General features: G+C 50.4%; 5 protein-coding genes across 5 annotated transcripts; 3 read left to right on the top strand and 2 right to left on the bottom strand.

Annotated features, from left to right (window-relative positions):
• The first annotated feature begins 260 nt into the window (after positions 1-260).
• AFUA_4G11220 (putative xanthine dehydrogenase HxA) lies at positions 261-5,016 on the top strand. Its single transcript, XM_746614.2, has 4 exons — positions 261-846; positions 910-1,113; positions 1,178-3,135; positions 3,190-5,016. Exons 1-4 carry the CDS (start codon positions 613-615, stop codon positions 4,871-4,873), a joined length of 4,080 nt encoding a protein of 1,359 aa, XP_751707.1. The 5' UTR covers positions 261-612; the 3' UTR covers positions 4,874-5,016.
• A 253-nt stretch (positions 5,017-5,269) lies between these two features.
• prm1 (pheromone-regulated protein PRM1) lies at positions 5,270-8,439 on the bottom strand (the record flags this gene model as incomplete). Its single annotated transcript, XM_746615.2, has 1 exon — positions 5,270-8,439. The coding sequence occupies exon 1, from the start codon at positions 7,490-7,492 to the stop codon at positions 5,270-5,272; it is 2,223 nt and encodes a 740-aa protein (XP_751708.1). The 5' UTR covers positions 7,493-8,439.
• Positions 8,440-9,326: 887 nt separating this feature from the next.
• AFUA_4G11200 (uncharacterized protein) lies at positions 9,327-11,799 on the top strand (the record flags this gene model as incomplete). Its single annotated transcript, XM_746616.1, has 3 exons — positions 9,327-9,606; positions 9,642-11,258; positions 11,324-11,799. 3 exons carry the CDS (start codon positions 9,327-9,329, stop codon positions 11,797-11,799), a joined length of 2,373 nt encoding a protein of 790 aa, XP_751709.1.
• Positions 11,800-11,854: 55 nt separating this feature from the next.
• Positions 11,855-14,201, bottom strand: AFUA_4G11190 (kynurenine--oxoglutarate transaminase). Its single transcript, XM_077804639.1, has 9 exons — positions 13,911-14,201; positions 13,781-13,849; positions 13,635-13,719; positions 13,471-13,576; positions 13,347-13,419; positions 13,144-13,297; positions 13,081-13,094; positions 12,607-13,030; positions 11,855-12,554 (listed from the first exon to the last, which is right to left on the bottom strand). Exons 1-9 carry the CDS (start codon positions 14,108-14,110, stop codon positions 12,264-12,266), a joined length of 1,416 nt encoding a protein of 471 aa, XP_077660782.1. The 5' UTR covers positions 14,111-14,201; the 3' UTR covers positions 11,855-12,263.
• A 454-nt stretch (positions 14,202-14,655) lies between these two features.
• Positions 14,656-16,275, top strand: AFUA_4G11180 (ssDNA-dependent ATPase MGS1; the record flags this gene model as incomplete). The annotated part of the gene is made up of 1 exon (XM_746618.1): positions 14,656-16,275. One exon carries the CDS (start codon positions 14,656-14,658, stop codon positions 16,273-16,275), a length of 1,620 nt encoding a protein of 539 aa, XP_751711.1.
• Between the last annotated feature and the right edge of the window lie 117 nt (positions 16,276-16,392).

Here is a 16,392-nt window from a genome sequence, read left to right as displayed (position 1 = left end):
TTGCTGCCTGAGGAATGAACTCAAGTCGTCCTCCAGTTTGTACCCCCTGTAGTCTCCCGAGGGTAATGAGAACGGTCAGTGATGGTTCAAATGATTTGATATGCACACATGCCTAACAATTCCAGAAATTATGAATACTGTTCTGCGGCTTGCCTCGCTGTGTTGCTCGTCATTTGGTAGGGAACTCCAACCGTGGATGGAGACCGTTGCTTTCCGCTGTCCAGGTGCGTCGCTCATCGGATGGTGGCGATCCCCGCGAAGGGGGGGCGATAACAAGTGGGGAGGAGAACCACATAATGTGATAAGAGGCGATAAACTATTTACTAGTCTGTGCATCTCAGTTCTGAGACACTGCGCACATATCCTTTCCATATCACTTCAGGTGATGGATTCATCTGGTGCTACTTGATTCATCATCACAAATATCTTACCTTTGCTCTTAATCCGGCTCTCTTCGATTATTGATCCATATCTTCTGTCGCCCGCTAGACTCATGCGAACCAGCTTCTCCATTCGACTATACACAAAGGAAGCTACTGCCTGAGCTGGGAGAGCTCTCCCTGAGATCATTTGCAGATAGGAAACAGATTTTGAGCCCCGGTTGACATTCCAATGGCGCCCGGAATCCTGACCGCGCCGGTTGTTGAGGAGCAACCTTCCAAGGCTGTTTCCTTAGCCCAGTTGACCGAGGACTGGGATGACACAATTCGTTTCTACCTTAATGGCACAAAAGTCATACTCGATAATGTCGATCCAGAACTCACTCTGTTAGAATACTTGAGAGGCATAGGGTTGACGGGAACGAAGCTGGGTTGTGCAGAGGGAGGCTGCGGTGCCTGCACAGTTGTAAGTCAGGACGACATCGACATCTGAGCCTATTTTTGTGACAGAAATTCTTACTTCTTACAGGTCGTGTCCCACATCAATCCGACAACCAAGAAGGTCTATCATGCATCTGTCAATGCTTGCCTGGCGCCGGTGATAAGTGTGGACGGCAAGCATGTTATAACGGTTGAGGGTATCGGGAATGTGAAGAAGCCCCACGCGGTTCAGCAGCGGCTCGCGATCGGAAATGGCAGTCAATGTGGCTTTTGCACACCTGGAATCGTCATGGTATGATCTTTGTACGCCGCAATATCTTTGTCGACTAGGCTGACCTGATTAACCGTTCTTCTAGAGCCTTTATGCACTGGTTCGCAATAACCCCCAGCCCTCCCAACATGCGGTGGAAGAAGCTTTTGACGGAAATCTTTGTCGCTGTACGGGGTACAGACCGATTCTGGACGCCGCCCACAGCTTCACAGCCGCAAATGTATGTGGGAAAGCAAGTGCCAATGGTGGAACAGGTTGCTGTATGGAGAAACAGAATGGTGCAGGAGGGTGCTGTAAACAGCTGCCAAACGATGAGAGCAACGATGGTAGTTCTCTGAAGTTTACACCCCCTGAGTTTATCAAGTACGATCCAGAGACGGAATTGATATTCCCACCGGCTCTTCAGAAACACGAGTTTCGGCCCGTCGTCTTCGGCAACAAGAAAAAGAAGTGGTACAGGCCGGTCACCCTGCAGCAACTATTGGAGATTAAAAACGCACACCCTGCGTCCAAAATCATCGGCGGAAGTACGGAGACTCAGATTGAAGTGAAGTTCAAGGCAATGAGATACAACGCGTCTGTCTACGTGGGCGACATTCCGGAACTTCGTCAATACTCTCTCAGAGACGACCATGTTGAACTCGGAGCCAATGTCTCTCTCACAGACTTGGAGTCAATGTGTGACGAAGCGGTTGAAAAGTACGGCCCGGTGCAGAGTCAGCCGTTCAAGGCCATCAAGAAACAGCTTCGGTATTTTGCAGGAAGGCAAATCAGGAATGTTGCGTCTCCCGCGGGAAATCTGGCCACGGCATCTCCAATCTCCGATTTAAATCCAGTGTTTGTCGCTACGAACACTCTTCTCATTGCAAAGTCTTTGAGGGGGGACATCGAGATCCCTATGGACCAGTTCTTCAAGGGTTACCGGTTGACTGCCCTTCCAGAAGATGCCGTCATTGTGAGCTTGCGTATTCTGATCTCGTCTAAACAGGGAGAATACCTTCGGGCTTATAAACAGTCCAAGAGAAAGGATGATGACATCGCCATCGTCAACGCTGCTCTGCGTGTGTCACTTTCCCCATCGAATGATGTGACGAGTGTGAACCTCGTTTTTGGTGGCCTAGCACCTATGACGGTATCCGCGCGCAACGCAGAGTCGTTCTTGCTCGGCAAGAAATTCACCAACCCTGCGACGCTCGAGGGGACCATGAGTGCTTTGGAACGGGACTTTGACCTAAAGTTTAGCGTCCCTGGTGGGATGGCAACGTACCGCAGGTCTCTAGCCCTTGGGTTCTTTTACCGATTCTATCACGATGTACTCTCCGAGATTGAGGTCAGAGATACAGATATTGACGAAGATGTCATTGCCGAGATTGAGAGGGCCATTTCCTCGGGACAGAAAGATCACGAGTCCTCAAATGCTTACCAGCAGAGGATTCTGGGTAAAGCTGCGCCTCACGTGTCTGCATTGAAGCAAACTACTGGAGAAGCGCAGTACACGGACGATATCCCTGTGCAGAAGAATGAGCTGTACGGTTGCCTGGTCCTCTCGACGAAGGCTCATGCGAAGATTGTCAGTGTCGACACGACCGCCGCATTGAATATCCCTGGAGTCTATGACTATGTGGACCATAGGGACCTTCCTAACCCCAAAGCGAATTGGTGGGGTGCTCCAAAGTGCGATGAAGTATTCTTTGCGGTGGATGAAGTCACCACTGCTGGCCAGCCCATTGGCATGATACTTGCAAGCTCTGCTAAAATTGCCGAGGAAGCTTCCAGAGCTGTGAAGATTGAGTATGAAGAACTGCCCGCAATTCTCACAATTGAGGAGGCAATCGAGGCCGAATCATATTTTGACCACTTCCGCTTTATCAAGTGTGGCGACACGGATAAAGCTTTCGAGGAGGCGGATCATGTATTTCATGGAGTATCAAGAATGGGTGGTCAAGAGCATTTCTATCTGGAAACTCAGGCTTGCGTAGCGATTCCGAAACCAGAGGATGGGGAGATGGAGGTCTGGAGTAGTACTCAGAATCCCACAGAAACGTGAGTTTTATTCCTTTTCTGCATCCCACCTTATGCAAGCTAACTTCGGAATAGCCAAACATATGTTGCTCAAGTCACTGGTGTGGCAGCTAACAAGGTTGTGTCTCGAGTTAAACGACTTGGCGGCGGCTTTGGTGGCAAAGAGACGCGGTCGGTGCAACTAGCAGGCATTTGTGCCACAGCAGCCGCAAAGACGAAACGACCAGTTAGATGCATGTTGAATCGGGATGAAGACATCGTTACCTCTGGCCAGCGCCACCCATTCCTCTGTCATTGGAAGGTTGGCGTGACAAAAGAAGGGAAACTCCTCGCACTTGATGCCGACGTATATGCCAACGGAGGTCACACGCAGGATCTCTCTGGCGCAGTTGTGGAAAGAAGTCTCTCCCACATCGATGGAGTTTACAATATTCCAAACGTTCACGTCCGTGGCCGTGTCTGCAAGACGAATACTGTTTCCAACACTGCCTTCCGTGGGTTTGGGGGCCCGCAGGGAATGTTCTTTGCCGAATCTTTTATGGAAGAGATTGCGGATCATCTTGACATTCCTGTCGAACAGTTCCGACAGCAGAATATGTATCAGCCGGGAGACAAGACCCATTTTCACCAGGAGCTCAAAGACTGGCATGTTCCCCTGATGTATAATCAAGTACTGGAGGAAAGCGCCTACGCGGAACGCCGCAAAGCCGTGGAGGAGTATAACAAGAAACACAAATGGTCCAAGCGTGGAATGGCCATCATTCCCACGAAGTTTGGCATTTCCTTCACAGCATTGTTCTTGAACCAGGCGGGCGCATTGGTCCATATATATCACGATGGCAGCGTCCTGGTCGCCCACGGAGGAGTTGAAATGGGCCAAGGACTGCATACAAAGATGACAATGATCGCAGCAGAAGCACTTGGTGTTCCTCAGTCCGACGTCTTCATCTCGGAGACAGCTACAAATACTGTCGCCAATACATCCTCTACGGCAGCGTCCGCCAGTTCGGACCTTAACGGCTACGCCATCTTCAACGCATGCGAACAGTTGAACGAGCGCCTGCGTCCGTACCGTGAGAAGATGCCCGGGGCCAGCATGAAGGAGCTCGCCCATGCAGCCTACTTCGATCGGGTTAACCTCTCCGCTCAAGGCTTCTACCGTACCCCTGATATTGGGTACGTCTGGGGGGAGAACAAGGGTCAAATGTTCTTCTACTTCACGCAGGGCGTGGCAGCTGCAGAGGTAGAGATTGACACACTAACCGGTGACTGGACGCCTCTGCGTGCCGACATCAAGATGGACGTCGGACGCACCATCAATCCATCTATCGATTACGGGCAGATCGAGGGCGCTTTCATCCAAGGCCAGGGCCTCTTTACCACCGAAGAGAGTCTTTGGCATCGTGCCTCGGGTCAGATCTTCACCAAGGGCCCCGGGAATTACAAGATCCCTGGCTTTAGGGACATTCCTCAGGTCTTCAACGTCAGTCTTCTAAAGGACGTCGAGTGGGAGAACCTCCGCACCATCCAGCGATCGCGGGGCGTCGGTGAACCACCGCTGTTCATGGGCAGCGCTGTCTTTTTTGCCATCCGGGATGCTCTCAAAGCTGCGCGTAAGCAGTGGAATGTCACTGAAGTGCTTAGCTTGCAGAGCCCGGCTACGCCCGAGCGCATTCGGGTAAGCTGTGCGGATCCCATCATTGAGAGAGTGAGGGTCACGCCTCGAGAGGGAGAGAAGAGTTTCTTTGTTGCGATTTGATTGTTGTCTATGGATGAGGTGGTGCGTTATGATTACGACATGTTGGCTCTATACATGGCATTAAGGCTTTACTCTGTTATATTCTCTGGTCCAGATCTATATATATCCATATTTCAAGGCTAGTACAGCGATTTGCAAATTATCATACTCGAGTATCGTTTGTATTCAGTTAATGCTCCATGTGTTGGTTATTATGTGAATTTCAGCTGAAGCGTGACACCCGTACTGCAGATGTCTTCAAAGGGACACAATGTAAACGAATGTCGTACAAAGTAGAATAACGTGATAAATGGGTATGATATCCATACTTCACGCTAAAGATGCTGGAATGCAAGTGAAAAGCACTAGGGAAGAGGACGAACCAAACGCCAGCAGATCAACATCCGTATAATCCCACTACCGCTTCTCCATGTCATACTCGACATAGCTACTTCCTCGCAGGTCCGCAGCGCCGTCCACCTTGAGCGCAGACCCGTATTGTCTCTCGCCGGCAAACCCCAGTTTCTCATCCTCATGGTGAGTGCTGCTCACGGGGACAGCACGGGAAGCCACCACGGTGCTTGTGGAAGCCTCATACCGAGGAGCTGGGGCTGGAGGAGGCATCGAGCGAGCGTCTGTGTTTGTGTTTGAAACAGCCGTTAATGGTACGTCGATGAACCCTCCGGCGTCTGACAGGTGGTGATTGACCCGGGCTCCTCCTCCCTCACCGCGGTTTCGGTCTCGAACCCAGAACAGAGTTAGGGCTCGGACGATGCCGATGAGCGCGATGAATACCCAGATGAGGATGATGACCCCAGAGATGATTGTCTCTGTGCGGATACCGTCTTCGACCTTGTTGACGACCCGGATGACTACCTCGGTTATTTTGTTTGAGGTCTGGTCGCCCGCGTCAGCGAGGAAGCTGTCTGAGGGATTGGAACTATTGCTGGAGATGCTGGCCGCCGCCCCGCGGGAGAAGGTATCGTTTGGAAGTAGAGGGAAGTCGATGTGCGCGTGGTCATGGACCCAGGTGAGTCCCTTCTGGATACCTTGGACCTTGAGTCCAATGAGACACCCGAATACGTCCATGAGAGGCTCGTAAAGAAGGGTTCCGCCGAAGGTGTCGTTGAGGACGCCGGTCGTCTTGTCGACGAAGGTGTTGAGCGTATCGTTTAAAGCGGTCGTGCTGGTGTTGACCCAGCCAAAGACGTTCTCATTCAGGTCTTGGCTCATGTGTCCAATCACTCCGTTGGCGTCGTTGGCCCACTCCGCTGAGGCATTCTGTAGGCTGTCGACGACCTTGTCGGCAAACGCGCCAACTTGCGTCGACAGCTCGGGCACGGTCTTCTCGACAGCTTGCAGAAGCAGGTATTGACACAGACAAGAGAGTAGTCCGGCTACTCCGAGACAGAGGACGAACAACGCTGCGGGTGTTGTTGCATAAGCAATCGCCCAGCGTACAAGGATCTGCCTGCGGCTGTTGCTGAATCTACTCGCGGCTTTGATGCCGGCTGCGGCAGTGTACGGCCGGGACACAATGTAGACAACATCCATGGGGTCATGCGCTTCCTTCCTGACGAGTTGCGAACGCTCCTTCATGGAGCGCCAGCGGCGGATCTCCTGCCATGCCATTGGGACGCAAGCCAGCGTTGCTGCAACGATAAGAATAGCGATGAAAATCTTGCGCGCTTTCATGACCAAGTCCGTCACGCTGTCGAAGAACGAGTCTATACCGTTGCTACCCTCACAGAATGTCAGCTGTTCCTTTGCTGGAACCGGTAACAAAGATCGATCGAAAGTGTATGTTCCGAGAGATTCATTGACGAGCTTTTTGACCTCTTCAAAAGGTGTGCGCAGGACCGTTTGTGTGAAATTATTGACTTCATCGAAGGTCGGAAGGGAACTATTGAGCTTGTCAAGCCCTTGATCAATTGAAGAAGGCAGCTGAAGGTTCTCCAGAGTGCTGATCGAGCTGTTGAGGTCCAACGTTGGTACACTGGCTCCAAAAGCACTGGCGACGGTGTTCACACCATCAAGAAACTTGTTGAATGCACTTTCAAACGTGCTGACGGCTTTGCCAATGTCGTCTCCGACCTCCTTAACAGTGGAATTCAAAAAGTCCGCGGCCTCTTTAATCACGCCCACCGCAACATGCACGCTGCCTCTAACCGCCAGTGTGAAAAGACACAGATAAGTCTGGTACAGCACTTTGATGATGAAGAGGACCAGTTCTTCGACGCCAGTGATGGTAAGCATCAGCATCGACTTGAGGCCGCTCACAGCCTTTTCGACTCCGGTTGCCGTTAGCTCGTTGACACCTTGGGATAGATAATGGGGCATAGAAGCCATCGAGCTACCCATGGATTCGACGCTCGTGCAAGCGGATAAGGCTTCCCGTTTCGCTGTGCTCATGTCTGCCTGCAGACCTGAAGCAGCCAGCAGAACTCTGACGAGCACAAGAAGCAGCAGGATCGTCCATCGATTGATCCATACTTGCGATAAGCGAGCCCTGAGGCCAAGGTAGGGGGTGAGACCATCCGGAGGTAAAGCGATTATATGCCCCTGGTTCGGATTCGGGGCGTGGGCTGCGTAGGGTGGCAGAAGAGGAAATATCGATCGACCAGACCTTGAGAATAACATGCTGAAATCTATATGAAGAACAACGTTGAGCTAGGCGCCTTGGTTGAGGTATGTAGTCGCAGACAGAATATGTCGAGAGAGGAAGTGAAAGACGAAGCTGAGAATATAGAGAAATCTGCAAAGATCAAAGAAAACGTTGACCGGCAACTATGGACTATAAGATGATGAAGATAAATCAGTCTATTGAGATCTCATGACGCATACTCGAGTCTATCAAAGATGAATGAAAGAGGCTGTCGCAACAAAGAGTGGAAGTGTTAGCGCTTGTGAAGACAACAACAAAGGAAAGGCAACAATCACTTAATCAGGCACAATGAATAGGGGAAAAAAATGTGGGCGAATAAAATTTATATCTGCAAAGCAGTCGCCTATTTCCCATTGTAATGAAAATGTTCTCCTCTAACCTGAGCAGCCATCTGAGACATCCATTTAGAAGCCTGCCATCGAGCCCGACCACAGCCAGGAGGACCAAAAAAAAGCAGCTGCTACTCCATAGATCAAGATAGATCTAAGGTTTCTGCACCTGGGTCGTTTCATCTTGCGCGAGATGCTGAGCGGCTCATCTCAGTGGTTCTTCAGAGCTCTGGCAAACCAAATATAGCCTCCCACAGCCGGCGCTTAAGCTCTAGGATCGCTCAACCAGTCCTTCAAGTAGTGCAGCAAAGCGTCAGCCAATCAATCATATATTATGAACAAAGACCTGACTAGTGGAGTAAGTGGGAAGAAAAGCAACAGCTCTTTGTTGGCTGCCGTTGACATCGGCAGACCTGCTTCTTGTTCCATTTACCGCTGGCCTGCCGGAGATCAGGGTATCATCTATCATTTCACTGGATATGAGGATAGAGGGAATAATTGGACATAGCAAAAATGAATGTGAGAGAGCTATTTATATTCATTGATGGATACATAACAACTGTTGTTCCACAAGAAAAGCTCCAAGATGCTGGGCGATGGTTGTAGGATGAAGCTATGGCATTTCCAAGTCCGACTGAAAGAAGCAACTGCCACGTGATCATAGGGACTGCACGTACGATCAGGCAGTTAGACATTCAGGACTAGAATAGTCAAGATTACATGATGTATTAAGAGGGCCTTGGGCTGCGAAGTCTGCCTATAGTGCTTAGGACCAACCATATATTGCGTTGGCGTCCAGGTCTCCGGGACTTCAGTAAACATATGGGATGGAGATGAATACATCATAAAAGCCATATATCCAAGACATGAGCCCTAACACTGAGATAATTAACCTTGTACGCATAGAATCATGAAGCTTGATCGTGAGAAGGACTGCTCGCTTTGATCCGGAATCCAGCCTCTGCGTCTGTATATATCGATGGTCACAGGAACAGGATTTTTGTCTAAAGGACTCAAAGGTTATCATAGATCATGAAAACTTGTTAAGAAGACAAGGATAGATACTTACAGCCAGCTCAGCCCATCACAACAGTCAGTCTTTACCCAGACCTATTATGTGTACTCAAATAGGAGAGAAAGGTAGGACTTAGACAGACTCTACCGAAAAAATCAATTGGTCACCATCGCCATGGCGATGGTAGTGAACAAGAATACGGAAGCTATCCCTGGTAGACTCTTTCATCTCTTTTACTCCTTCAGAGACCCTCTTTGGGAAGAGAATCGACTCTATAAAGAGAGAGGATTCATAGATTTTTTGTTGAGATACCAGAGGTCGATGCGCTGTCAAGACTGAGAGAAATTCACTATCCCGCCAGGTTTACCCTGAATTTTACCAGCGATAAGTTTAAAAATCAGGTAACGCGCCATGATATCGCGTCCTGAGAGAGCTCGGAGTCCCCAGGGAGCCTTCAGAAATAGGATGGCAACCGAGGACATAGAGGGCTGGATTCTCGAGGCAACAGAGTGCTCGCCCATGATGATGCAGAGGGTCTCAGAGACTAACGTCTCTGAAAGCCTCTCTGGTCAACTGAGCCTGAGCAGCCTGGGACTGAGTGTCAAACACCCAGCAAACTACATGCTGATGGACCACTCCACCTGTCTCATTGACAAAAGCTTGGAGAATGACAAAGAGACAAACTCACCCACCTCCCCAGTGAAGATGAGTCAAAGTCATTCTCCAACTGAGGGCAGTGATGTGGGTAAGTGGGATAGCATTCACTTTCTTTCTATTTAGTTCTCCAGGTGTCCCTCATCGCAGGTGAACGCTTCGCTAACTACTGCAAAGAAGTGGAAGAAAAGCAGAATATCAGCCCAGAGCAGCTCATTACTCGCTTATCTGCGATTAACTTGATACGCGCAAGAACCATCACTCGCTTGTCTCCAACAGAGTCCCTCTCCTCTGGAGACACCTTCAGCCCATTCAGCGACCGTTTTCACTCGTCAAGCGGGCATTCTGCAGAGTCGAATCCCAGTCCAGTTGTCGTCATGCAGCCGGTACCAACGTTGCGAAAGAGAAAGAAGAAGAAGAAGAAGAAGAAGACGAGGAACAGGAATAGAGGCGTGAACAGCCAAGATTCCATGGCTGAAGGCCCCTCTGGCAGTAGAAACGAGACACACATATGCCGGACACCTCATGTCAGACCCAGTGTGGACTCGTACATTCAAGCCCAGGGCGAGAAGGACAACCAGCAGATGAGATCGCCAGAACCGCCTGAGCCAGCTATGTTTCAGAGTAATTGGACTTCTGCAGACTGCGCTCCATCCCACAATGAACTTCAACAAGGTGACGCAGACCTGCAGCCAGGCCCTGGCACTGTTGGAAAGCCTTCGAGTGCCATGCTTAACCTGGGAGAAAATCCTGGTAGCAGTGTCACTTCACTGCATGACAAAGTGATATCTGCTGGAGAAGCCTCTCCTGTGCCATCCTCCTCTCAACATCCTGGTGCCAACAAAGACAGTCGCAGACCCGCGAATTCAGCAAAGAAAATGCTTCCTAGCATAGAAGAAGCCGCAAGCGAAGCTACACAGGATTCCCTGAGCAATGATGCGTCTACTTTCATGATGAGAAGCAAAAGCCTATCAGCCAGAACGCAGATTCGAGACACCTCTCCATATAAGGCTGCAAGCACGATATTGACGGCTGACGAACATGCCCCGAGCAAGCCAGAGTCAGAGAAGGACTCTTCAAGCGTTACAAACCTTGACATTGAGCAGAGCTCGCAGCAGACCCCTTATTCTAAAGATCACGAGTCACCTCATTTCAGCAACAGTCACTCTCATCCGTCGCCCCCGGCAGAGAGTGACATTTCAACGCTCTCCACACCCAAGGCTCACAGGAACGTCTCCAGTCAGAGACCAGACGCTTTCTTTTGGCAACTTGATAGCCATGGATTTCCTTGCGCAAAACAAAGCTGCGACAAGCGATGCAATCTCTGGGACGGAAGGACTGTCATCTGCCCTAAGTGTGGGCCATTCTCCGAAGTTCGTTATTGCTGTAAAGAGCATCTTCTCCAGGATATCAAATGGCACTGGGTCTACTGTGGACAAATGACCTTCACCGAGCCCTGTCGCGAGAACTCAGTTCCTCGAGACGTGCGAGATGGCCCACCACTACTGCCCTGCCTTCATCCCTATGATACTCCAGAGCGTCATCGCCAGGCCGTGTACTTCAACGTCAATATTCGTGAAGGAGATTATTTTGTCTTCTCAGACTATGCAGATTGGGCGCAAGCAGGAGTTCCCGAAATCAATCTCGAGATGCGGTGCTCCCATCGAGTCCTCTACACAATCAAGTTCGAGGATCGGGAGAAGAAGGATAGATTCCGACGCATCCTCGCAGCATGTCTGTTCAGTAAGCCATGGTCATCAACCAAGCGCGCCTCTGAGATTGCCTGCTGATCACAACCTGCATCACAGTGACTATCGAAGTCCACGGACTGGTCGATTACATGTACCGACTAATTAGGGACGATCTGCGGTCTCAGGAGATATGGTCCCCCGAGGTCGAGAACATGCTCAAGTATCAGATCCACTCGGAATTCGCAATCAACATACTGCCAGATATCACCGGAGAGAGACACGCTTGCGAGACCGACTGGACCGGTAGAAATCGTCGCCACTGCCCGGATGCCGTCTGCCGCGGTGAATATCGTCGTCTTCTCGGTTCTGTTGGAGGACATGGTCATCGCCAGACTGTCGATCATTTAGAAGAATCTTTTTGGATCTTGCGGGCTGCAAGAACGACTCATCCTGACGTGACGGACGTGCATGCGCGCATGAGAGGGGACGGCTTCGAGGGCGTGGCCGAGGAAGATAGAAGGGTCTTTCAGCGCGGAGAAGGATGGGACGGTGCTGGAACCGGACCTATGGAAATCGAAAGCATTAATGCTTGAAGGTCTCTCTGACGATTAAATCTTTGCGATCTTTCGTTTGAAAATAGTCGCTTTAGGGTTTGGTTATGATGGGCTTGGGAGAGTACAAAGGGATCTGGATGAAAGAGTAAATAGTCATCTCTGGCCAGCTCCTTCTTTTAAAGAGTTTAATAAATCATCCGCTACATTGACTCTCTTCCCTAGCCGAAAGCCTCGGAGCAATCTGCAGAAAAGATATGCAATGATGATGCCAATATGTCCTCCAAGGTTAGATTGACATGTCCTGAAGCAAGAACAACAAGACGCTGAGATATCTGAGACATACAAAAAATGAAACGAAAACCCTCTAAATCTAGATTCCAAGTCCTCTGTGGCCTCCTAGAAAGCTTCCTTGCAACCCCTATAAACGCGACGCCAGTCCTGCGCACACAAAGCCCGGGGAATGTCCATCCGTCGTTCGCAGTACACACCGAATTTGAGCGTCCTTACTTAGAGATGTATTTCTTCAGACCGCGGAGTCTCTCCTTCGCTGTCTCCAAGACATCATCGTTTTTACAGACGGCGAAGCGAAGGTAGTCTTCGGCGATGTGGGCATTCGCATCGGTGTAGAATTCCGTCGGAGGGATGGCTGCCACCCCGACTTCGTGGATCAGAAACCAACAAAGTTTGAAATCACGAGGGCGGCTGGCAACATGGGGAGGGAATGGGTAATCTTCCGGGAGTTTGACGGAAGACATGTTTGCAAGGACGAAGTAGCCACCCTCCGGATCAGAGTACTAGTAGTAATCAGTAACAGTAGCTCTCTCGGACCATCTTCAATAGACTCACGGGAATGTTGAGCTCATCAAAGACTTCGCAGAAGCGTTCCATTTTCTGCTTCATTTCCCTCCGGCTCTGGTCCCAGAATCCGACCTTGTCTGCCTGCTCGAAAGCCACTGCGGCGGCTTCCTGAAGGGGAGATACACTGCTGTAGCAAATGCGCGTGTGTGCAGCGGCGACATACTTGATGAGATGCTCCGGTCCGATGAGATATCCAACCCGCCAGCCAGTAGCGTAGAAGGCCTTGCCGGCGGAGCCAACCGTGAGAGTTCGCTCCCAGAGCTCTGGGGACAAGGTAGCAATTCTAGTAAAAGGTACGTAGTAGAGGCGATCATACACCTCGTCGGAGAGGATAATAAGATTGTGCTTCACACATAGCTGACCAATGCGTTCAAGTTCGTCTCGCGAGAAGACTTTTCCGACGGGGTTGTGTCTGATGCTGTTGTTAGCTCCATACAGATGTAATTGACCTGGCTCACTCACGGTGAGTTCAAAACCTGCAGAGCGAGTTAGCTATTGTTCAACAAGGAAGAGTATACTCCTTACAATCATCTTTGTCTTCGAATTGATCGTCTTCTCCAGTTCCTCGAAATCTATAGTCCATTCAGACGCAGGCGAAGTCCTCGTTGCACCGTCCTTGGGAGGATGGAGGGGTACATATCGAATTGTACCGCCAGGCATCTCGATGTTGCTGATGTATCTATACAGCGCGTTAGAGAGATTGGAGGCACAGGGTCAAGGTTCCCTACTGGTCAAAGAAGGGCTCGAAGATGATGACCTCGTCTCCTGGTTCGATGAATCCCATGAAAGCACTCAACATTCCTGGTCCGCCGTCAGCAAGCACTTCCAAACGGATGTCTTATTGCGCCCAACCTTCATTTGCGCCGGTGGTGATGGAAACTTCCGTATCCGGGTTTATGGTTCGTCCGAAGGAGGAAGAGTATGCATCCGCAATGGCCTTCTTAAGTCGGGGACGGCCCTGTATCGCATTATAAGCCGAAAGCCAATGGCTAGTTCGCTGAAACGCAGTGCTGTACCTTTGTGGGCGAATACTGGTTGCACTCGACCCGGTCGAGAGCTTCCTTGGCCGCATCAAGAGCGAATTGAGGAGGGTTGTAGCCGCTGTTTTATTAAATTTCTATCAGTTTTTCGTCCCTACTCTTCTGAATGGAGTGTCACTCACAAGAAGCCTTGACCCATGTTCACAATCGGTTGGACCGGCGAAGCGGCAGCGGCTTCGTTGACAATTGACCTGTTTCACCGTTAGAATATAGTTCCATTCTGGTTCAAAGTGCTGCAAAAGGTTTACGCACCAGACATCCTGTCTCTGGCCCGCAACTCTCTTCGCTGGCCGAAATGGATCTGGTCTCGCTGCTGTCGCCGACATCGCTCTCACTGTTCGGCTATGAAGGCGGGGAGGAACAGCTTTGAATGCGGATATTGATGATGACGATGCGCTTCTGAATCTGTGAAGGGCTGCTATCGAGGCAGAACTACGAGAAGAAAGGAACATATGGACAAGGAGAAATTATGAGTGCAAGCCTACAAATAAATAAGAACAGTGGGTTCCTGGTCAATGGGGGGGAGTATGGGGCATTTCTGACTACATCCATGGGCGGTGATTGCCGATTTAGCACAATTGCGTGCTCCGCCTTCAATCGGAGGTTACATTCTTTTGAGGGCATTGTGCCACAAGACTTAAGTATTCTTATCCGTAGGTGGCTGTTCTCCGTGGGTTTGACATGAGGCTTTTACCGGCTGCTTAAAATTTCTGCTGTGCTTCATTTCTCTCGAGTGTTGTTGATCTATATCCTCAGAGAAGCAGCATTGTGAGGGACTAAGGTTGTAAATGTGCGTCATTTCAAGAAACTAGGATTACTAAACACAGTCTGGCGTAAGTTAAGGTGTCCAGACGCGTTCACGCGTCAAAGGCTCCAGTGATGATTTAGGGCCAGGATGCTGTGATTTTCATTCATCCTTCATGGTCCCTCCACGAAATTTGTCTGATTGATCACCAATTCAACATCAAAAGTAGTTTTCGCTTATGGGCCAGTCATCATGGTTTCCTGTCCCATTTGCGGGAATTCCGTTCCGTCCCTAAAGATCAACGATCATATCGACTCCAATTGTGAGAACTTCATTGAAGAGCCGACATCGAGCACGGGGGAGCCAGGGTCTTCTCATAAGACTCCGGTACCCAGCTTCTTTCAGCCGACCTCTGTCCGAAAGGCCGCCTCCCAAAGCATACCGCAAAATGATTCCCCGTCCGCACCCTCTCCGCTACGACCCGCCAGTGGGAAACGAACGATTACACATGAGAAGGAGTCTGCCTTGAACGGGGACAACCCGGATCAGGGTGAAGCGCAGAGAGAGCCTCATCCGAAAAAGCCGAAGGTGAACGCGCTTCAGAAAGCAGCACCGTTGGCCGAGCGCATGCGGCCCCGGACCCTCGATGAAGTCTGTGGCCAGGAGCTCGTCGGGCCAAATGGCGTACTCCGCGGGCTAATTGAGCAGGACCGTGTCCCAAGCATGATTCTCTGGGGGCATGCAGGAACGGGTAAAACAACCATTGCAAGGGTCATCGCGTCGATGGTAGGGAGCAGATTTGTGGAAATCAACAGTACTAGTACCGGGGTCGCGGAATGCAAAAAGATATTCGCTGAAGCCAGAAGCGAGCTCGGTCTGACCGGGAGGAAGACGATCGTGTTCTGTGATGAGATCCATCGCTTCTCAAAGTCACAGCAGGATGTGTTCTTAGGCCCTGTAGAAAGTGGGCAAATCACACTCATTGGCGCCACGACGGAGAATCCGTCTTTCAAAGTCCAGAATGCTCTCCTTTCGAGATGCAGGACCTTCACATTGTCAAAATTGAGCGACGAGGACGTCAAGTCTATCCTTGACCGAGCTTTGAGAGTTGAGGGTCCCAACTATTCACCGTCCTCGCTCGTAGATGATGAGTTGATTGAATACCTTGCTCGCTTTTCTGATGGAGACGCTCGAACATCTCTCAACCTTTTGGAGCTGGCTATGGACTTGTCGAAACGTCCCAGCATGACCAAAGAAGAATTGAAGCGATCCCTTACCAAGACTTTGGTGTACGACCGCGCAGGGGATCAACATTATGACACAATCTCGGCCTTCCACAAATCGATCCGGGGCAGTGACCCAGATGCTGCTCTATACTACCTTGCACGCATGCTGCAGTCTGGCGAAGACCCTTTGTATATTGCGCGGCGTCTAGTTGTTGTGGCTTCAGAAGATATCGGCTTGGCAGACAACAGCATGCTGCCACTTGCCATTGCTACTCACTCGGCTGTCGAAAAGATCGGGCTTCCAGAAGCACGTATCAACCTCGCACACGCTACAGTAGCCATGGCGCTCTCTAAGAAGAGTACTCGAGTGTATCGCGCCTTGAACAATACTTTTGCAGCGTTGGCGGAGCCGGGGGTTGCGGGATTGCCTGTACCAATCCATCTGAGGAACGCCCCCACTCGACTCATGAAAGAGTTGGGATATGGAAAAGAGTACAAGTACAACCCGAATTACCTCGATGGTCAGGTAGTGCAAGACTACCTTCCAGAGAAACTACTTGGCCGGAAATTTCTTGAAGACCGAGACCTGGGCACTAAGATTGACCCTGATCTGATAGCTCAGGATGAACGGCACCTGGAGCCTTGAAGTGATTACATCGCTTCCTTTATGAGTCAAGAAGCGAATCTAATCAAGGAGCAGTCCCTCTTCAATCGCAACCTAGGGGACGGCTAATGGGCGAATTTCCGACTTCAAATACTGGCA

This window comes from Aspergillus fumigatus, chromosome 4 (genome assembly GCF_000002655.1).
Source record: "Aspergillus fumigatus Af293 chromosome 4, whole genome shotgun sequence".
Lineage (NCBI taxonomy): Eukaryota > Fungi > Ascomycota > Eurotiomycetes > Eurotiales > Aspergillaceae > Aspergillus > Aspergillus fumigatus.
This window is presented reverse-complemented; position numbering and strand designations above follow the sequence as displayed.